General features: G+C 37.7%; 1 protein-coding gene across 1 annotated transcript in view; it reads left to right on the forward strand.

The window, feature by feature from the left end:
- The window catches only part of PARP8 (poly(ADP-ribose) polymerase family member 8), a 109,815-nt gene extending 90,720 nt beyond the window's left edge, over window positions 1-19,095 (forward strand). The window contains exons 16-26 of the mRNA XM_041489304.1: window positions 5,501-5,626; window positions 7,251-7,316; window positions 8,597-8,664; window positions 8,970-9,018; window positions 9,742-9,854; window positions 10,025-10,097; window positions 11,045-11,114; window positions 13,078-13,154; window positions 14,119-14,188; window positions 17,017-17,101; window positions 17,724-19,095. Of these exons, the coding sequence (XP_041345238.1) occupies window positions 5,501-5,626; window positions 7,251-7,316; window positions 8,597-8,664; window positions 8,970-9,018; window positions 9,742-9,854; window positions 10,025-10,097; window positions 11,045-11,114; window positions 13,078-13,154; window positions 14,119-14,188; window positions 17,017-17,101; window positions 17,724-17,826 (900 nt within the window). The 3' untranslated portion in view covers window positions 17,827-19,095. The remainder of the gene's footprint in view (window positions 1-5,500; window positions 5,627-7,250; window positions 7,317-8,596; window positions 8,665-8,969; window positions 9,019-9,741; window positions 9,855-10,024; window positions 10,098-11,044; window positions 11,115-13,077; window positions 13,155-14,118; window positions 14,189-17,016; window positions 17,102-17,723) is intronic.
- The last annotated feature ends 4,282 nt before the right edge of the window (window positions 19,096-23,377 follow it).

Here is a 23,377-nt window from a genome sequence, read left to right on the forward strand (position 1 = left end):
GCTACATAGGGCTCTTTCTTCTCAAGGATCAGGAATTTAATATAAGCCTGCTTCCTGACTCTAAATTCAGTTATTGATGTAGTTATAATCCTATCATTGTTTTCTCAAAGTATTTTAAATTATGCTTCCAAATCACTAACCTAATGTTTCATTAAAAACAAAAGTTAAAAGATCTTATGTTTAAGTTCCCTTTAAGATCTTATGGTAGAAGCCTGCACATCTTAAGGAAAAGTGCATTTGTGTCCAATTTTCTGGTTACTGTGCTTCTACACAGTAAGCAGCATGGGGTTTTTGGAAGAACAAACCTTCAGTTTATTTAACTTTAACTAGCACTAGTGAGTATAGTCACTGGAAATAAACTATTCAGGTAGGTGCCTGAATACAGCCTTGAACATATCCTCAAAGGCAGAAAGTTGCAGCAGTGTAGGTCAACTTGAGAATATGACTGTGGAATCAGAACAGCAGCTCTTCATCTGGTGTCTGAAGACCACTGGATTTGCAATATCTAGATACCGAATATTGGGGTAACAGTCTAGGCTTGTAAGAAATGGAAGGACGTGTGCAGATGAAGCCCCACCTCTTCCTCAGCCTGAAGACCTGTGAGCATTTAATTTTTTTAATTCAGGCACATGTTACTTTACATGTACATTTAGAATCATAGAATCATGGAATAATTAGAGTTGGAAGGAAGCTCTGAAGGTCATGTAGTCCTACACCCTGCCATGAGCCAGGACAATTTCAACTAGATCAGGTTGCTCAGAGCCTTGTCTGACTTGACCTTGAATGTTTCCAAGGATGGGGCATCTACCTTGTGTCAGTGTTTCATCACCCACACTGTAAAAATATTCTTTATATCTAGTCTGTATCTCCCTTCTTTAGTATAATATCTTTACCTCTGGTCCTATCACAGCAGGTTCTGCTAAAAAGATTTTCCCTATCTTGTCATCCCGCTTTAAGTACTGAAAGACTGCAATAAGTCTTCCCAAAAACCTTCTCTTCTACACTCCCAACTGTTTCAGCCTGTCTTCATCAGGAGGGCATTCCAGTTTTCTGATCATTTTTGTGGCCCTCCTCTGGAGTTGCTCCAACAGGTATAGCTCTTTCTTATTTTGAGGACCCTAGAGCTGGACACAGTGCTCAGGTGGACTCTCATGAGGGCAGAGGGGCAGAATCCCCTCCCTGCCCTGCTGCCCACGGGGCTCTGGATGCAGCCCAGGACACGTTTGGCTCTCTGGGCTGGCAGTGCCATGGCTGGGGCATGTGCAGCCTCTCACCCACAGCACCCCCAAGTCCTCCTGGGCAGGGCTGCTCTGGGGCTGTTCATGCCCAGCCTGTGCTGATACCAGGGCTTACCATGATCCAGGTGAAGTGCCTTGTCCTTGGATTTGTTGAATTTGGCAAGATTCCCATGAGCTCGTTTCTCCAGCTTGTACAGGTTGCTCTGGATGGTTCCTGCTCTTCAGGCACATCAGCTGCACCACTCAGCTTGTGTGATGTGCAAATTTGCTGAGAGAGCACTTGAACTCACTCACTATGTCATTAAATAGCACTGGACTCAGTATTGCTCCCTGAGGGACACCAGAAATCATCAGTGTCCATCAGGACTTTGACCTCTACCATCTGGATGCAACCATCCAACCAGTTCCTTATCCACGGAACTGTCCATCCATCTAATTGATCTCTCTCCAATTTAGAGATAAGGATATTGGGAGGGACTGTTTTAAAGACTTTACAGAATATATATGACATCTGTAGCCCTTCCCTGGTCCACTGATGTGGTCACTCCATCACCGAAGGCCACTGGGTTGGTCAGGCAGGACTTGCCCTCAGTGAAGCTGTGCTGGATGTCATGAATCTCCTCCCTGTCCTCCATGTGCCTTAGCACAGCTTCCAGGAGGAACTGTTCTATGATCTTCCTAGGCACAGAGGTGAGGCTGACAGGTTGGTAGTTTCCAGGGCCCTCTTTTCTACCCTTTTTAAAAATAGGTACAATATTTCCCTTTTTCCAGTCACCTGTGACTTCACCTGACTGCTGTGTCTTTTGAGTTAGCATGAAGAGTAGCTTGGCAACTCTTATCTGCCAGTTCCCTCAGGATTCTGGGATGTATCTTATCAGGTCCCATAGACCTTTCTGTGTTCACATTCCTCACAGGCTCTCAAATCTAATCTTTGCTGACAGTGGGAAGCACTTTGCTTCCCTGCTTTCCGTCTTGAGCTTCATCAACTCGAGAGGTGTGTGAAGGGGAGACTGCCAGTGAAGAAAAGCAAAGGGCTGTCAAGTTCCTTGGCCTTCTCATTGTCTGCAGTTGCCATTTTGCCAGTCGTGTTCAAAGAGGGATGCACTTTCTTTGACCTTCCTTTTCTGTCTCACATGCCTTCAGAAGCCTCTTTATTAGTCTTCGCATCTCTTGTTGAGTTCATCTCCAGTTGCACCTTGGCCTCTCTCAACCCATCCTGACACAACCAGGCTACCTCCCTATATTCTTCCTAGAATAGCTGTCCCTGTATCCCTTGCCTGTGCATTTCCTTCTTTCCTTTTAGTCTTACCAGCAGGTCTGAAGTCATCCATGCTGACATCTTGTCTTCCTTTCCTGATTTCCTACACATGGGGATTGAGAACTCTTGCACTCTATGGAAGGCATCTTAAAGATCTGCCAGCTCCCTCGTCCCTGAAAACAGTTTTCCAGGGGATCCTACTGAATAACTCTTTGAACAGCTGGAATGTTGCTTTCCTAAAATTAGTAAAGAATTAGGTATGAGCTTTTTTAAGTAGAGCTGACTAAGCAGAGGAGAAGTGGCCCTCGTTAGCTCTCACTCTGTTTTATGTGTCAGTGTTGCAGGCATGTGCAGAGCTTGCTGTAGATCTCTGGAGTACCTCTACATTTACAGAGCTTTACTGTAGAATTCTGAAGTGATTACAACCTTAAGAGTGCTTAAACAAGAGTTGGATAAGGGGTTTTGTCTGTTGTCCCATTGGACCTGGGTGGCTAAATTCTGCTAAGTTTCACTCTAGTGATAGCATTGCAGCCAGCTCACTGCATTGGATCCAACCGAGCCCCCCATTCCTGTTTGCAGGAAAAAAAAAGTATCAATTCTGGAGTTTGATCCATCTGAGCTCTTTTTGTCATTAGTTTAGGACAGTGTGAATCACAGCATAGACTGTCAGCACAGTGGTTATTTCTCCAACAGCCTAGCAAGCTTAGACTGACTAGTAATAGGTAGGTGTTCACATTTTGTCGGATTAATCCTCTTCCAAATCATTTTGTCTGTTGAAGAAGCCTAAATACAGGTTCCCATCATTAGAAATTATATCCTGTTTTGTCTTTAGTGCTTTCAGCTAGTTTCCTGAGATGCACAACCCTACTTTGTCACTCCAAATAATCCAATGGCTTCTCCTTAATAAGTGATTGTACTTTCTAAAACTTTCCATCCTGAACTCAGGTTCCCTTGTATTAGTCATGTAGGCAAAATGCTTGAAAATTAGATGACTGATTTCTTGATAGTTCCTACTCCCTGTAAAGAGTCTCTTGAGAGTGAGAGGCACTGTCGGAGGGACTGATGTCATAAGAGGAATTGTCATCAGCAAGTGCTGTCTTGTCCTTCATGCAACTATTTTAATCCTTACTTCAGTACGTCCGATTGAGGAGGAGTTCACACCCAGTTTTAAGGACATCTGCTAGATCCACAGCACTTCCTGTTCCCAAGGAATGCATATGCAAGGCTCTATTATAGGGTTTATATTAGATTTACCTCCCAGTTTAAGTTGTTTTGCGTTGCATCAACTCAAAACAATGACCTCAGGGGCAAAAAAAAGCAGAGTTGGAAACAATCTAGGAATCAACAGTTTGTTTAAAGGAGGGCTTAGGGATGGTGTCTGAGTAGAACTGTGCCAGTTTTAAGACAGTATCCCATTGTGCAAATCATAAAGCAAGACAGCTTTGAGTCTCTGCATTAAAAGATGTGGGGACTCAAACAGCTCTTCCCTAGGAGTGTTTTGTGACAGCAGACTAAATAGTGCTTCTCAGAAGCAGGGTGAACTCATAATCAATTTCACGGTAATACATTTAGACAAGGGGAAGTCTGCTGCCTGATCTGGTTGCTGATCTCCTTCGTAAATGCTAGTGCATATGCCCTATTTCAAAACATTCATCTCACATAGAGATAGTATAAACTGGAAAATAATCAGAGAACCATTGGGGAAGGGATCATTATTTAAGTAATTTCATTTTTCAATATATGTGAGATATTTAGTAACTGGAACTAACAGAATATATTAAAACTGATGGAGAAAATTGTCCATTAATGCTGAAGGAGCAGAGAAGGAGAATGGCAGCTGTATGACTCACCACAGCACAGTTCTTTTTCCCCTTTCATCATTATTCTTATTTTCATTCTGGTTCTCTAAAGGACAGTCATTTTTTTTCCATCCAAATGATCAGATACAATGACAGATGTAGAAAATCTTCTAGATGAGTCTGAACTGTGAGATGAAATCTGCTCCGTGTGGAGTTGTGGGGGGAACCAGGAATATCTACTAACTCCAGCTAGTCTCAGGTTTTCCTTTCTTTTGTGGAAAAGTTGTTTTCACACAGGAATGTTTTCAGAAGGCACAGAAAAAACATGAGGAAATTAGTTAATCTGCAGCTACTTTTTAATGTAGCAATTTTGGATTCCATTATGAGCTGGGTTTCTATTTCACAGCTGCCTGAAAGCTGCATTCTTTCATTTTTGCTATTGCTGTATTCTATTTTTAATCTCTGAATTACGTATTTTGAAACAATTACATGGGAATCTATGTCTAAGTGGTGTATTTACTTATGTACACCCATAAGTATATTATTAATTACATTACTAATTTCTCCTGTGGAGAAATTGTGAAAATCAAAGATACTCAGAGAAGTGTTGTAATTCTGTATAACAGGATGGAAAGAAGTGGATGCCCCAGTGTGAGCTGTGCAGATGACGGTTAAATCATTGCAGTATTCTGGGTTTAGCAGAAGCAATGTTTTCAAGTGTTTCTGTGATTACAGTCTTTGGGAGAAGAGCAGAAAGTGGTACAAATTTAACAGACTATTCCTTGTTCTTGAGCAAAGTTTTTACTGGCATGTCTATACAGAGATACACAGATCTAGTACAATTTCATTTCCTTAGTGAATAAATTTGATACAGGAATTCACATGTGTGCACAAGAGAAAGCAATACGTCAAGCAATATATTTGATATTATTATACTTTTAGGACAAGATACTGGTCCTACTTATATGGACGTGGAATAATATGCCATGTCTGAACCCAGACTCTGTTGAGGTCAGTGGAAAGGATTTAGTCCTGAGCTATCTCCTGTGGATAACACAGTTTGGGCAATATAGGTAACAATGAAATACAATATGTCTATAATGTGTAAAAAAAAAGGCAGACTGGATAAAAGGCAGACTGGAAGATACACTATAAAAGTACTTATTTTGAATAAACATAATAAATATGTCTTTCTTTGTCCCCAGGTGGTTGATCTCTTGGTATCTATGTGTCGGTCTGCATTAGAATCACCTAGGAAAGTTGTCATTTTTGAGCCATACCCTTCTGTAGTTGATCCTAATGATCCTCAGATGCTGGCCTTTAACCCCAGGGTAAGTAGCTACCTTTAATTATGTCATTGCTTGGTTTTAGTCAACATGAGATTTCAAAGCAAAGACTTCTCACGGAGGAGTTTCCTTTATTATATGATACATCTCCAGAATATAGCACAAGTGTGTTTTCAAAACTTTACATCTTTTGTTTATTGTCTCTGAGAAAGTGCTTGAATATAGAATTGTCCTAGTTCTGGCCAGGACAGGGTTAATTTTTGTGATAGCCAGAATGGGGTATGGCTAAGACCCAGAGGTTATTCTATACCACCTCACATCATTTCTGGGAACAGGGGGAAGGGAGTCTCTTCCAGGGAAAAGAGTTCCCATGTTACTTGGCAGAGGGAGTAAGTGGATGTTGTTTGTTGCTGGTTTTCTTATCTCATTGCTGTTTTCAGCTGATTGTTCTTACCTCGACTCGTGATCTTTACCTTTGTGCCTCCCAATTCTCTATCCCACAACAGGGGGAAAGTGGAAGGAGGAGAGGGAAGAGGACAGTGAGCACTGCTAGGTCTCAGTGGGAACAGTAAATTGGAAAATACCATCCCTAAACCATGACAAAAGTGTAGGTTATATTAAAGCCAAGAAACTCTTCTAAGGGACAAATTCTGGATACAAAATTTTATAATTCTAAGTGTTTTTTTCTCAATGTGCACATTGGATACAAAAAGAAAGATGGCCTTTGAGCGATAGAGGTCATGTAAGCGAGGGGATTTCCAGTCCATCTTTTCATTCTTAGAAGTGTCATTGCTGCCATCTCATTTTCTCACTGCAAGCAGTTATTTGCTTGTATGTAATTTTATCAGATGTTGATAGTTGAGTTTTGTACAAGCATCAATTTTGAAATAAATAATTGTCCTTGCGTTACCTGCTTCTTGGACTCCAAATGCTGCCTTTCAGGAAAGCCCTCAAGCCATGAATATTCCATCTCCCTAAAGCCATTTCCCCAAAGGCGTAGATGAGAACTCGGCATGTCCTGCACTGGGATGCATTTCACTCTTTCTGGACAAAGGCCAGCTATCAGGAGTTCTTTGTCAGGAGAGGCTGAGGTGTTCTGTGATGTGCTGGCAAGACCCGAAGATGGGGAGCAGTGGAGCTGCTGTGGAGTGCTGAAGCATGAACTGTTTAGCCTGTTCACTCAGTACGGGTGGAGCTGTCTGGTAGTGGTTCCCAAGCAATAGGTCAGCAAAGATCAGCGTGAGGCAGAGGGACCACTGAAGGATCTATGAAGTTTTATAGATCTGCTATCAAAAGAAACACATCTGTTTATATGCATTTTATTTAAAATCTGTTTGGGTCACTGCATTATTTACCTCAAGAGCATGTTGTCCAGATAACTGTGTTTAGTTACAAATCTTTGTTTAAAAATGAGCTGATTTTTGGAATGTTTTGGAGATCCCAGTGAAATTCAAAGAGGAAAGACCATAACAATATTTTTTCAAGGAATTTTTCTGGATGATGAATGACAGTCTGTGCAAGAAAGCTAATGATTAGAAACATTTGAAAGAATTGATTTGCCCAACATTTCCCCTTGCTTTGGTTTTATACACACTCAGAGAATTCTGGTTTTTTTAGAGCCAAATACTAATACTCTTTGAACTTATTTGTGTATTTTATGCCACATCAGAAGAAGAACTATGACCGAGTCATGAAAGCATTGGACAGTATCACTTCCATCAGAGAGATGACACAGGTAAATTTAAAAATATTTACCTAACTTAATCACTGTTTCTAGAACTTGAAAGATGTTTGTCTTGCCTGCCTATGATGGATTGGGAAGTCAATAATATAATCTCTTTCCTATATAAATGTAATGATATTGAAGTGTTTGTTCAAAATAACAAACCTATCCCTAATGCCAATTAAATAAAAGTAATGAAGTGGAACTCACATATTTTGAAGATTAAATAAGAGATAATAACAGCAGAATAAGACTTTGTAATGGGGTAATCACCAACTGCTGCATTTCTGGAAATATCAAAGCCAGAGACTTTACTTCCGAAGCAAAAGAAATGGATCTTGTGTCAATGTTCTGAATGGTATTCTTAATCGCATGATATTATTTCTATTATAGCAAAATTCTCTATCAACTAAGTATAGTTGGGGACTTGGAAGGTTGGGTCCCTTGGGTTTACCGTCATATTATTTCTCATGGCATATCTGATAGTTGTATTTCTGTTTATTTTTACACTCCTTTCCCAAACAACGCAGCTGATTATAAGTTGTTGTTTAAATCTCTTCCATATATCTTGCTTTTCCAACTGCTATATAAATGCATCCTCACAACAGTTTTCAATCTTGCTCTGTGTATTAAGAAGATACTTTGGGATTCCTGAGTGAAGAATGTATAGAGAGGAATAAAATAAATTGAAAATTAAAATCCACTTTTTTCTTGGTAATTTGTGTAACATTTTGTAAAATTTTTAAAAATCAGGTGTTTCTGTGATTTCTTATGATGTGTTTTAAAAAATAAAAAATATTGACCTTTCTGGTTTTTTAAAATGTTAAAACAATTCTTGGACTAATGAATTCTAAAGGGATGCTTTGCATTGTGATTGAAATCAAGAACAGTTTTCAAAGAAATTATAATATGACATGGTATTTTTACCTTGAAACAGTTGAAAATACCAAATGGATTATTTTGGGTTTTTTTGAGAGACTTAATTTTGTGAAGTCCCAATTTCTTAATCAAGAACCTCACAAAAATAGATGTCATCTTCTATTCTCCCTGTGATCACCAATGTTTGCTATAATATAATCATTTTGATGCTAATTATATGCTTATTATCTTACTCTAGGGAAAATAATCGCTATATTAATTCTTGTTGTCAAAACACATTTATAACTCTACTATGCTGCATATCAGTAAAGCTGTGATTTAAACCTGATAGTGTATTCATGTTAATAGATGAAATCATGGGCAACGTGACATATAAAATTCAACCTAGAAATAACATAATTACTCTTTTCTAGGCACCTTACTTGGAAATAAAGAAGCAGATGGATAAACAAGATCCGCTTGCACATCCTCTTCTGCAATGGTATAAAGTTGATTCACATGAGATAATAATTACTAAATTATCATTTGTGATGAATAATCACTTGACCAGTGTAATGTGATATAAGGTCAGCCTAATAATTAACCTTGGTATTTTCAATGGCAGCTATTCTGGATTGTTTCTGGACCTCATCTGGGTCCTCTGATCTCATTTTCTAGTTAAGATTTGGCCTACTACTATCTGATAGGTTTAGAGGCCTACAGCTGGGTGTTTTGTGATGGCCATTCATAACACATTCTTAAGTTTGGTTTGGTTACTACATCTAATACATCTGTTTCTCATTTTAGGGTTATTTCTAGTAATAGATCACATATTGTGAAGCTACCGGTGAACAGAGTAAGTGTCTGTGTGTTTTCTTATTCTTTGCTGATTTTTTTTATGGCTTGCATTAGCATTTTAGGTGGGAGTTTACTAGCAAAACATAGGTGCCTGCATTCAAACTGATTGCATGGACTCCTTTAATAGACAAGGCAGTTTTAGGTCATGATTTTTAGAAACGTGAATATCTGAAATAGGTCAAGGGAATAATGTTCATAAAAAACCTATTTGAGGTGACTAGCTCAGATTCAGATGTATACCTTGTAATTGTCTGGGATTAGGTGAAAAAAACATCACTTTTTCTTTTGTTACCATATAGAATATTAGATGCAGAATTGTACAGAAAGCAGTGCACACAACCATGCTGTATTCAGGAGATCCACATATAAGTAACTTCTGATTAAGGGCATAGTAATATGCAGTCTTCCAAATAACCTTAATTCAAAGTCAGCTCTGATAGAGCACTGTGATGAAATTGTTCAGTTTAATTACTGAAGCCATTTTAAATTGAAATTTACTTTCCAAAAACTTCCATATGTTTCATAAACTGACAGTCATGCTTACTATTTGATTTCGGCTTGAAACTGTGGAAGTGAGACCAGTTTCAACTTAGTTGATGTGGTTATTTAGATGCAGTCATGTATTGTGTGGAAAAGCGTATCTTAAGGATTGCCATCAGAGAATTACAATACTTTCATATTAATGAACTTTTCCTCACATGTGCACTCTTATTTTTTACAGCAACTGAAGTTTATGCACACTCCCCACCAGTTCCTTCTTCTCAGCAGTCCACCAGCCAAAGAATCCAATTTCCGAGCTGCTAAAAATCTCTACGGAAGTACCTTTGCATTTCAGTGAGTACATATAATCCTAATAACCAAAGGTTATTGAAATGCCATGCTATTTTTTTTACTTCTGGCATTTCAAGGTTTGCAGCTGTGAATCTACTGTTTTAAAGAACTTGTGATGTAATTTTTGCATTTTACACTGTGAATTTTACCGCTTTCTTTTTCATTTTATTCAGTGGTTCACACATTGAAAATTGGCATTCCATCCTGAGGAACGGCTTAGTTGTTGCTTCCAATACGAGGCTGCAGGTAAATAAACAAAATAGATTTTAGCTAACCTGTGCATGTTTGGTTACATACTACCTTTGGCAAGTTTTCAGAGGGTTTCATTCTGGTAGCCATATAGGTAGAAGAAGTGATAATTTCAATTACCATCTTGTTTCCTGGGAAAAGTACTTTTCTGATGCAATTAATACGAAGTAATGTGTCTGCTAAAACGTCTAGAAAATCTCTCTGTGGGAATCAGTTTCAGTTTTACGTTGTGGAGCAGCACCTCTAGGAGGCTTTGCTCGGTACTGCTTAAAAGCAGTTGCAAGTGAAAGAGCTGCCTAAAATGTCTCCATGTCATAGGATCCAGAAACATGCTAGAGTTACAGGAACTGGTCTTGCAGCACTTTCTCTGCCTCTCTTATTTCTTTGGGAATGGAAGCATGAAGCTGGCTAGAAGGGATCTAGTGCAAACTTCTCAGACTGAATCATCAGGAGATCACTATTGCAGAGCAAAGCAGGCACTACAGAGGGACTGGGGAGCTCTAATGCAGAGTATTTTAGCATTGTGGTTTGGGCAGCTCTCCCCAGAGCTGAGTCCGTGTACCTTGGAAGAGAATCCCAGGACATACTTGGTCATGTACAGAAACACTCTTGTAGACATCCTCTATAGCAATATTAGATTCAAAAACAGAAAACACAATTTTATATAATAAGTTTTATGTAAAATTTTGTGTGGGCATCTGTTTTTTTGGACATAATTTCCAGGAGATATATATATATATATATATATATATATATATATATATATATATGTATATTATTTTTATACTCGGGGCGAGATTTTTTAAAAGGCTTTTTTGAGCAATGTTAATTACCCAAAATAAATTAGTAGGGTGGGTAAATGCACTATGACCTAATCCTGTAATTATTATTATTTTGTCCAGGTAACCAAATTATTGCCAAATAATCACTCTTCTCTTTTTCAGCTCCATGGTGCAATGTTTGGAAGTGGAATCTACCTTAGTCCATTGTCAAGCATATCATTTGGTTACTCAGGTGATATTTATGAATCACTCTAAAGTTGGACAAATATAGGGGTGTTTCTTATTCTACTGCTTCTTCTTACAGCTTTGCCGTTTAAAACATTATATTCAATTTAATCTTTGTTGGCCATGATTAAATTTACTCAAAAAAAGAGAAATTTTTTAAAATATAAATAGTAAGAAAATAGAAAATTACCTTTTTGAACACTGTCCTTATTTCTCAAGGTGCTTAGAATTCTTGAACTGAGCTTAAAGTAAATATTAGCTAATACTGAATGCTGTATATAGTAGGTCTTGATGATTCAGCTGTAATCCAACTTTATGATTCTTGTCAATACCTGCTTAAGTTCCATCTAACTTTACCTGTGAGTTCATGGTCTTTTATGACTTCATCTGACAAAACAAGTATTGATCAGTAGACATGTTCAACACTGTATATTTAAGAGTATTCCCAAGTATCACCACATCAAGATTACATAGAAAGTAGAGTTCAGTGTGTTTATTTTAGCCTGAGAAGGAGCATAACTTGTCCCACTAGTGAATCCTAAAGTGAGTTGTGCAGAGTTTTCCATGTAAAAATTAAATAATAAACAAAAGCATATTAAAAACAAGACAGTTGGACAGTAGTACATTGAGAAATTAAAGGGATTTTAAAATATGGTGACTTTCTTCTTTAAGTATGTGGTATTTACCATTTCCTCACGTATGAAAGTGGGGGTATATAGTTTGATGTGTGTTCGTGTGCATGTAGATGATTCTGGGAGTTTTAGTTATGCTTTCTGATACTCAGTATTTCTAGGCCTCCTTTTGGAGCTAAACTTTTTGAGCTACTATTTGAGGAACTTCAACATCAGTTATCTCCAGATGCACTTTTAGTTTATCAGAGATACATGAGTATGAAGGCTTCTTAGGTCTCACTAAATGTGCTGGTTGAAGTATCCTTATCTAACAAAATGTCTTTCTTTTTGGACAATACTGCTTTGTCAGCTTCAATGTGCTATTGCTCCTCTCTCTGCCTGTCTTGGCCCCTTCCATCCTGTCTCCTCCAGAAAGGAGGCTTTTGTTCCAAATTTTGCCAATAAAAACCATGAAGGAGTCCTACACGTTCTGTTCCTTCAGAGAGTTAAATTTTCCCATAATTCACTTGTATTTGCAAAGTGCCAAATAATGGAAGTGTTCAAGGTCGGGTTAGATGGGGCTCAGAGCAACCAGGTCTAGCGGAAGGTGTCCTTATTTATGGCAGAGGGCTTGGAACGTGATGATCTTTCAGTCCCCTCCAACCCAAACTATTCCATGATTCTGTGAAATACAGGATGCTGGAAACTCAAGCCCATAGTATCATGCAAAACAGGAATTTTATATAAACCAACATGAGGGATATGAATGTAATCTAAGGCGCAAATGTAGCATGTTTCAGTTTCTGAGACAGAATTGGATCAAATGTGACTGACAAATAATTTAATATTTTATGTGTACCTAAGGAGACCAAACCAAGGTAGATTTCAAAACTTAAATTGCCTACTTATACAAATTAATTAGACTTTCAATAAAATTCCATAAAGTGCTGAAGATGAATATATAAAGTTCTTTCTCTTGTGATTTTTGCCTTCCCACTCACAATAAATCAGACTTTTATTTCAGCCTGAATAGGGTCAAGTGGACTGAGGACATGCTGATCTACAACCCTGTTAAGCCACCACATGAGAATATTCCTGATCTGAATTTAATGGCATTTAAGGCTCAGGTTTATCTGCTTTTGCACCTACTTGACTTTGCTAAAGTCTTTGCAATAGAGGCAGAGGTATCTGTAATTTACAGGATTTATATTGTGATATTCTGTGACAGTTTACCAGCTTTTTGAGTGCCATGCAAAAGACTATGATTCTTACTGTGCTACCTCTTCCATTCTCATGCTTAACTCTGCTTTTTAGGGTATTTATAGGGCAGGGTATCTTACATGATTTTAATATTCCTAGGGATGAACAAGAAGCAGCAGAAGGTGTCAGCTAAAGATGAACCAGCTTCAGGCAGTAAGAGCAGTAATACATCACAGGTACGGTACATCAGCCATCTCTGGAAGATTTGTGGGATTTATTATTGGAAACTCAGTAGTTGAAAGAGAGGTAATATTTCCTTTGTGCAACTTACCAATGTTATTGCATTGAATGAAATCAACAACTTCAGAGGCTGCAAATATCCAATACAGTCCAACTGCTCTAGTAAAAATTTACAGAGCATATTGCAGACCTTGTGCTGTTCTTTTCCAAGCAGAAGAATTGAGGAAGAAAATGAAGATGAAACACAGGTTGCGTTATGGCCCCTAGCAACCTCTGGTCTTCTGAGTTTTACACTTCCAGAATAATGATGCAAAAGAAATTGAGAATGGTTATTGCTGGGAAATTAGCAGCATTTAATTTGTAGCAAGTAATTTTTTGTTTCTCACAAATCTTGCATGTTGAACCATTACAATTCTGCTGTATCTAAAGCAAATTCACAGCATCTGTGCATCGGGCTAAATTTCAAGAAACTAGCGTATATCCGTCTCCATGATTAGCACATAGAAATTTCAGAATAATCTGGCTTTGAAGGTAGATTGGCATGTCCCAGTAGAAGCTGTTAGAAGTAGGAAGGCAAATAAAATATCAGGGTAGTGACCAAAGAATTAGTGACTAAATTTACCTTTCTTTTCCTTTATTTTTTTTCTGATATCAATTTGTTTATCAATAGAACTGATATTTCTGATAACATTTTTAATTTTGTGATAATTAGGCACTTTTTGATATTATTTTTCTGGATAAAGGAGTTCAAATCTTTCCCACTAGAATGCAAATAAATAATAGGGGGTTTTTTTCATAAATTCTATTACATTTAGAAATAAAATAGAGACCTTTTAGAAAGACTGCCTCTACCTTTGTTTATTAATAAATCACTGAAAATAGCAGCTGTCTCCTTTGTTGCTTTTTGTCTCTGTTTGTTTTACTGCACTAATTCTATTTTCTCACTTTTTTACATCTCAGTCACAGAAGAAAGGACAGCAGTCACAATTTTTGCAAAGCCGTAACTTAAAATGCATAGCCTTATGTGAAGGTAAGCTGAAAGCCCTTGTGAAGTTGTTTTAGTCATGGCCACACGATGCACAGGTTACAGGGTGCAAATCAGTGGGAGCTTTAGTTGGTTGTTTAGGTAAGAAAATACTGGTAGGTGTAGAAGTATGTGCTCAACAGCTGACCTTTACGCTTCAATAAGAGCATTTCCCCTCTTTGAACAGAACGTGTAGCAGATGCTGAATTGTCATGGAATATCATATACATATAGTGACTAATCATCTGGTCTGTGTTTCAAATGTGATCCTATCCCTAAACCATCAAGAAAACTAAAGCCATGTCCTTTATTTGAAGCACTGACTTCTTGGAAGCTCTTGACAAATGCTTTAAACACATAAAAGTCAGAAAAAAAACACCTTTCGTATAGAATTTCCAAATAATTTTTCACTGTTCAAACAGGCATACTGAGCATCTAGCAACCAGTATGTTCTCTTTATTTGCTTCAGAAATTTTGGGAAGTTAAAATCTAATACTTGAGTACAGTCATTCTTGAAAGAATTGGCTAGTCTATTAATAACTAGTGAAACCTCAGCAGATTTTAAGAACAAATTGTGACATTTGAATAAGAAGTGCACTTATATTTAGGAGCTAATCTTAGAAGTTATATTAACCCAATTTGCCCATCATTTGAAGCATTTGTTTGTTTTAAAAAATGAAAATTAAGACAGAATGTGGAAAATGCAGTATTTCAAAATAGAATCTTTCAGCTCTACAAAAGTACAGGTGTGTCAGTCAACATGAAAATGCAATTTGATCTTTACAGAAAAATATAGAATTTTAGTTCTAAAACTTCATAAGGAACAGTATTAATTATTTGGCCTTTAATGCCTGAATTTTTAAATGTAAATTACATCTTTTACAAGGACTTTTTCACCCATATTCTTCTTGCCTTGTACTTATTAACGAATTACCAATTTTATAAGAGTGAATTTTAAATATTTGGTAAAATACATTTTGCAGTTTTCATATTCATTTCTCTGTGTAAGAAGGTGTTTTAGGGGACATGATTAATAAAGATTTTGTGCAAAATTAATTGCAAGAAATGTTTGTTAAAAATTGCAATTCATGAAAGAAATAGTATCAAAATTGAACATGCATGCAGTTAAGTTAGTGTTAGAATAAAATAAACCAGGCTACTTCAGTGCCTGACAACTGTCACTCAAGTCCAATCCTGACCAATTCAGGGCTGCACAATTGTTAAGGCATGTCATTAAGATCATTGTTTAAATGTCTCTTAAACACTGACAGGCACACCAACCGCTCTGTAGGAAGCCAGAGTTTGACCAGCTATTACAGTTCAACCCCAGCCAGCATCCAAGCCCCACACAGCCACTCACTCACTTTCCCCCAGGAGGGCTGGGGAGAGAGTCCAGAGGGTAGAAGCCCGAAAGGTCATGGGCTGAGGTAAAGACAGGTTAATAGGGAAAGCAAAAGCCCTGCACGCAAGCAAAGCAAAACAAGAAATTAATTCACTGCTTCCAACAGAGCTGTTCAGCCATCTCCAGGAGAGCCCGGCACCATCACATGTAGAGGTTACTTGGGAAGACCAACACCATTGCTCCCCTTTCCTTCTTCTTTTCCTCACTTTGTATGCTGAGCATGATGTCACATGGTCTGGAATATCCCTTTGGTCAGTTTGGGTCACCTGTCCCAGCTGTGTCTCCTCCCAGCCTCCCATGAATCCCCAGCTTTCTTGGACTGTGGCAGTATGAGAATCACAGAAGGCCTTGTCTGGCTCTGTGTAAGCCCTGCTCAGCAATAACAAAAACATCTCTATACTATCAACACCCTGTGTTCAGCACAAATCCAAAAACTGCCCCCTGCCAGTCGCTGGGAAGAAAATTACGCCAGTCCAACCTGGCATTCCACCCTCTCAGTAAAGAAATGCTTTGAAATTTTGGTCCAGTCTAAACCTCCTCCAGCACAGCTTTGAATCATTCCCACACACCCTGTCACTGCATACCAGGGAGAGGTGCTCAGCACCTCCCTGTGCCCTTCCCCTCCTCAGGGAGCTGCAGAGTGGTCACCAACCAGATGTTGCCCCATTCACTACAATCCTTTGGGCTCAGACCCTCAGCCAGTTCTTCACCCATCACTCCATGAACCTGCTCATCCCACAGCTAAAAATCTTGTCCAGAAGGATGCTCTTCAAGTGCATTTAGATATCTTCAAATGTGAATTGATGGTATAGGTCCTAGTTAGCAATAAAAAGCTTTCTCTCCTGTGCTATCCTCATTCTGCTAGTAAACAACCTATTATCAAATACATAGAACAAGTTTTGGCAAGCTTTTTGAATCTCTTGAGTCATAATTGCTACTTGTTTTAAATATTTTGTAGTATTGCACATCCCATGTATAGCAGTTTCAGGCTTTGTCTTAAGCATCTTGGTTTCAGATCAGCCAAAACACTAAACACAAATATCTGTTCCAAGTGCTGATTAGTTGTTTCAGACCCTCTTTAACAGCCCTATGGCTTTTTAAATTCAGGTTTTTATAAGTGCATTTTTAAACGTTCATTCAATTTAACAACTTGCTCCCATACATCAAACATCTCTGTTTTCAGAAAAGTATATTTTGGAAACAAACATCAAACATCTCTGTTTTCAGAAAAGTATATTTTGGAAACAAGAATCAAGTTCATCTCCCTTTTTGTACTAGCAGCCAGCTCAAAATCTGCACTGCAGCACAGACATGTAGAGGAAAGCTGAACATTCCCAAAAGACAATTTAAAATATATAAAATCCAAAATCTTCTAGAGCAGAGTTTTCCAGGCATGTTTTCATCACTATGAAATTTGTTCTTTCTCTGATAGTGATAACCTCACCTGACCTGCACAAACATGGGGAGATATGGGTAGTTCCCAACACGGATCATGTGTGTACAAGATTTTTCTTTGTGTGAGTACAAAGCTTTTCTTAACATTCAACTTCATACTAAACCCTTTTTTTTATATTCCCTCCAATAGTTGTAATTAAAGTAGATGAAAGACATTTCTTCCTCATTTGGTTCAGTATTCCTTCATTTTTTATCTTTTACTTACTTGTGCTAGAAATGTATGGATAAGCTAGTGTCAAAGGTTTAGTAAATGTCTTTAATACAAATTAACAGAGTTTTCCTGATTTTTTCTATTCACTGGCATTACTTCATGTTATAGTAAGTCCATCCATGTATTGTGAAGCATAATTTCTGTTTGGCTGTGTGTGTTTAAGCCGAGGAATTCATTAAAGGCTTTCTGTCTGTGCTGTGAGCATTTCCCCCTTTCAACTAATATTTGTCCCCTTTGGGTCCTAGTGGCTAATTCAGCCTCAGGGTTTTAGTGACAATGGCAGCCTTACCACCTCCCACTCTCCAGAGTTTGGGATCTGCATATAAAGATGAAGCATGGCAGAGCACTTCAGTAGAAACAGTGAACATATGGAATAAGCACTTAGAGAACGAGATTTTTTTTGATGTTTTTATGTAGATTAATAAAACACTAATATTATATTATTTTGTACCTTTTCTTTTTTTTTTTTTTAGTTATGAAGATGGTCAAGTGGGTGATACAAGTATAAATACACAGGAACCAAACATTCATAAAGAGATTCTTCGAGTCATTGGCAATCAAACTGCTACTGGTTAAAAGGACCACTCTTATTTAATTGATGTGAAGCCTTCCTCAGTCTCAAAGCTGGATTTTGAACTGAAGAAGATGCAAAAAACTAATTTATTATTACTACACTAAGCAAATTAACCATTTGAATACTTACTGTTTTCTTACTTAGTATTTCGTATCTCATCAAAATACCTGAGATGGTATCAATTAGCAACTGTAGGGGTGCAAAGTCTATTATTATACTAAAACAACTAATAATTAAATAGGCATTTGGGTTGCTCACGATAAACAGACATTAAAAAGGACTTTTGTGCTGATATTTTTATACTAAACTTCAGTTGGAAGTTTTAGTACTGTATACTGGTATTTTAAATTTAGAAAGTCTGAATTACAAGTAAGAGAGAAGATTTTATAGCGGAGCACCTGTATTATGCAGGATACTTTGCAATAAGTAAAATATTCTCGTATTAAAACACAATAAAAGGTTGTCTGGAACATGTAAAATTGAAGAGATTGGTTACCTGCAGCTGTCTTTGATTCTTTTTATTTTACTCAAATGCAGTTAGGATTTAGACTCAAAGGTGAAAACAACAATGCATTTTTTATTTACTGGGTGCAACAAGGCAAAATGAATGTGATGGTATATGTTCAGTTTTCTTTATCTTCTCTGGAACAGTGTCTTACCCATTAAGCAGTTCAGTTGCATTTTTTAATTATACAAGTCTAGGAAACACCTGGAAAACTTAAAGCTGTTAATTTCCTTTTTAGAATTTTTGGGTTTATATACTAGATTTTACAATTTCATTAGATCAACAAGGTTTTTTAATGTTTGCATCTTAACTTCAGTGAAATTGCTCTGTGATGAAATTTATCCACTTTAAAGTATGTGCTGAGTTAAGGCTTTTACATGGTTGCATTGATTGTTGGTGCATCAGAAAATATATACAAATGCAAAATTCTACTGATTTTGTCTTGGTAAAATGGTTTTATTAGTTAATTTCTAAGCTATAAGAAATGAATTTAAATATCTCTGTCTTTTAAATTAACAATTGTTTTTTCCAAGTGAATAGGATGGCAACACAGATAGAGAAAAGGGTCCAGTCTCCAAGACAAAAAGCATACCCTGTGCCCTCATGAATGCCCTTGGCAGCCCTCATGGTGGCTATCCTGAATAATCAATCAGACCCTTCAATATGGAGAGCAATTGAACTTACCCATCTGTGCAACTACTACAAGCCACCTCAGAAAGCAAAAATGGACTGAAACTTCTCTTATGTTACTTTCATAATAAAGATACTAAAGCACCAAATAACAGCACAACAGAGCACAGGTGTGTTTGTTTCTTTTAAACAGAACTGAAATAGATATGCTGTAATGGATGATTTCTTCTTTCTAGTTCATGCTACACTCCTGTATTACTTGCTGCAGTTGAAGTGCCCTACAAGTTAATAGTAGTATTTGGCCTAGGAGCATATACCTGGGATGTATTTTAGCATTCTACACTTATTTGCTTTAGTGTTAATTTTTCTGCATTCGTATCCAGACTTGTAAAGCAAATTCTGTTTACATATCCCCATTTTGCTGTTAGTTCTATTGACTTGCACCCTCATTTGGTGGACCTCTAAATTATAGAAGTACTGTAATTGTTGTCTTTCATGTTGGGACACAGGTAAACTTCTTGAAACAAAGAGGTTTTCTGAAATTTGTCTGTCTACATAAGGACTGTCATAGGTTGTGTGACTGCAAAAAGTCAACATAATTCAGAAGTGGAACTAAAACCTGGCATGACCATCTCTGTAATGGTCCTGCCATATGTGTTTGAATCACTCTGTTTTGCCTAAAAAAAGAAAACTGAGAAGCAAGTCCACAAAGATGATCTGTGATTATTTGCTGGGGTGATAGTCCCCCACTCTGGGATGCCTCTTCCAAAAGAAACCAGGAGAAAAGAGAGATGACCGTGAGTGAACTGGAGAAGCCAAATAAACAGTCATCTTCCTTATCCCCTCAAGCTTATAGTAGGGTCAGAAATTAAACCCTTGAAGAAGGGAATCTGAAATTTTGCTAATGAGCTGACCTCTGTTTGCATTGTGGGGTTGTGATACTGGTCATGCATGGTGCCATCGTAAGTACAACCCCAGGGAAGAGAAAGGGAAGAGAAAAATACATCGCTGCTGAATTTTAAGACTGTTCAGAGGTTTGTTTTAAATGGATGAGCCACAGGAGGAAAGCAGGACTCCCGACTTGTATGGAGGCCTTGCTGTTGTGCCTGTCTCAGGGAGCACTGCAGTGACTGACTTAAGGCGGGGAGAAGGATGGTGAACAAAAGGTAGAATGTGGCAAGCACAGGGGTTACAAACCAGTGGAAGAGTGCAAAACCTTTCAGAGAGAAAGGTAGTTCTGAAGGGACAGGACAGCATTAGCAGTTCAGGTCCCACGTGCATGGCAGGAAAAGGGACTGCAGAACCAAGCTGCAGCATGGGGATACGCAGCCCGTGACAGTGTGGGGCAGCACCATGCTCGGTGCAACAGGGCCACCTGAAAAGCTGTCACTAGGCTACAGTGCAGAGACATAAGCCTGGTGTCACACATGAACAGCAGTTGAGCTAGAACAAAATTCTTTGTCCAGAAACTCAGTCGCATTTTTCTTTAGCCAGTATATTAATGAGAAACTTCCAAGGCTCTGTATTATTTGCAGGGGAGTTTGAATCATCAGATCATTTAACAAAGTATTACTTCTCATTATTTTCAAAAGATGAGGGGAAGGAGGGATGTTCATTTGACATCTGTTACTCCTTATATGGGAAACATCAAAGCTGAAAGACTTTTATCATCAAGAACTGGAATGAAAAAGCCTGAGGATAAGATTTAAAGGATTTGTCCTTTGGGGTTTTATGCAAAGGTGGCAGTTGAATATAGCCAAACGCTTCCAAATAACTCTACATTAACATGGATTCCAGGGGATGAAAAATAAAAATCCCAGGGTCTTTTGAGCAAGACCCTGTGTTATGCCCAGAGCCCTTGCATTTTCCTTCCTCTGTTACCATGCTTATATATTAGTGATGGACCAATCTTTGTAACTCCTGCTGTAAAAGATGCAGGCTTTTCAAAGATGGCTTTTAATCAAAGCAAGTAGAGCCCCAGACTCTGCCATCTCTCTTGATAGAAATTTCCATGAAGTCATTGCTGTTGCCATAACCAGTATGGAGCAACCAAGGGAGTTTTTGGTAAATAACTTTCTAACTTCTTGCTACATCCTACTACAAAATACAAGTCCTCCTCATGGTAGAAAGGTTTGACAGAAAAATTGCATTAGTCCTTTAATGTTGCACCCTAATTATGAATTGGCATATTTATACTGCTGAGTATCTTAAACATTGTGAAAGTAGTCCAGAAAGATGCTTTTAAATCTTCCTTGAGATTCAGACAAGTATTTAACATTCAAGGGCTGAATTAAGCAATTTGAGGTATCTTCTTCTATGATATGAATCAACATGGCCCTGTTTTCTTGAACAGTGCTACGCTGTTTTGATAACCAAATCTTTGGCTTCCTATTACTTACCATAAAGAGGCCAGGTTGTGTAATAGTGTGGTTAGTGTTTTACAGGAACTAGTTAATGACACTGGAATTTTTTAGACTTAAATTTTTTCCTGTACAGCCCTTGAAAAAAACTCTTAATGAAGCTGAATTATTTTAACATTATAGCTGTTGGTACTAAAAATGCATCTGATGAATTATGCTAAGATTGTCCCTTTGTTAATAAAATATAAAGTCACTCCAGATTAAGACGTCATGCACAGATCAATTAAATTTTGCTTATAAATCACTTACTACTGTGAAAACAATTAGCATAATTCCTACAAGGATAAATTCAAAGTAGAAAAAAAAAGCTAAAAGGGAACAACTGAATTAAGAGATTCACAGTTAAGAAGGAGATACTAAAAACCAACCCTAAGCAAATGTAAAAGTAGTATCTGGTTATTTAAGAATTATAATAATTTAGACAGATTTTTTTCTTGGCTTTTGGAAAGTGAGATATGAAGAATATGAGCCATGACTCACCACATGCAGCCTCTGCTGGCAGTGCTGCTGCAGCTGGAAAGGCCCTGGCCACCCATTCTCTCCTCTCCTGTGGCACACAGCATCCTGTGGTATTTTATTTGCTAAATTCAGGTGTTAATCTGGTGTCTGTGCAATTTCTTCATTATAAACAACACCTCAAGGTGAAGGAGGAGCCTGTTGAGTAAACCAAGGAAGGTCTGTTTCTTGTAGAGCAGTTACAATTCTGTGAAGCACCTGAAGTTGTTCATAAAGTATCTTGAGTCCAGTCAGATGAATTTATTCCTTAAATAAATTCCACTCAGGAGTGATGTGACACGTGCTTCAGAAGGGGATAAATAAAAGGGGATAAATAAAAGGGGATAAATAAAAATGGGAAAGTTTGCTCCAAGCAGAGCGTCATTCTGTGTGCGCTGTTCTGTGTGAAATGCACAAGGATGTCGCCAGGAGTTTGAATTTCCCGATTTGTGTTCGGAAACAGGTCTGAAAGCACTGACCTCCTCTGTCTGTCCTGGCATGTCAGTGTTGTACTGCTCACCAGCTGCAGCAACAGCCACTGACAAGAGCCAAAGGAATAAGACATCTTGAACTGCTGTTCTATAGCATTTTGATTGCATGCTCCTGCTAAGTTTCAGTCTGACACAGAATAGCTAGGATGTAAATTACTGCCCATTACACTTTGTGTTGGGATTTTGTATATGTACTAGGCATAAGGCTTTTGTAAAGGAAAAAAAATATTAGTTTTTAGATGAACATATCTACTGTGTTAAAAACCTGTTGAGAAGATTGCATTGATCATTTATCAAAAAGTCAGTAAAAAATATTCCTTATACATAGACATTTAATTTGATGTTCTAAAAATAATTTTTTAACTTACCCAGTATATATTGTATCTTTTAACTTTAACAAACAGCCACTCTTTTATGTAAACATAAAATATGCCAATGTTTCTTTTAACTCCATAGCCTTTTTTTCTCCAAATAAATTTATTAAATTCTGTGCACAAAATCATACTGCAGCCTGCTATTTAGCCTATGGTGCCTTAGAGTTACTCAAATATTTAACAAAATGGAGATAATGTAAATACTGCCAGAAGATCACTAAGGCCAAATATTTTCTCTATTCACTTTTTACTGCACTTGCTTTCTATTGCTATTTAAGCCTCTTTTATTCAGCTTTGTAACAGCTATAGCATTGTAGCCAATGTAAATGTTTACCTTCAATAAATCAGAATTTGTTCAACAAGCACTGGGCATTTGGGCACTATTTTGAGAACTCTGTTCAAAGTTAAAACAGCCATCTAAGAATTAAACTGCATCTGAAGCAGTTTCTTGACTTTTGCTAATCTCCATGACATCTAAAAGTTATGCCATGCTTTTACACGTTTTTGAAGTAAAATTTTTTTGCAGTGATCTTTTTAAAAACATTTAGATGAACAGTAAAAACAGCTTTTCTTGCTGTGTTTATCTGAATGGGTTACCCAACTATAATAAAAGCATTATTTTGCATGTACAGTATCAT

Source organism: Pyrgilauda ruficollis, unplaced genomic scaffold (assembly GCF_017590135.1).
Source record: "Pyrgilauda ruficollis isolate IOZ18807 unplaced genomic scaffold, ASM1759013v1 scaffold92, whole genome shotgun sequence".
Classification (NCBI taxonomy): Eukaryota; Metazoa; Chordata; class Aves; order Passeriformes; family Passeridae; genus Pyrgilauda; species Pyrgilauda ruficollis.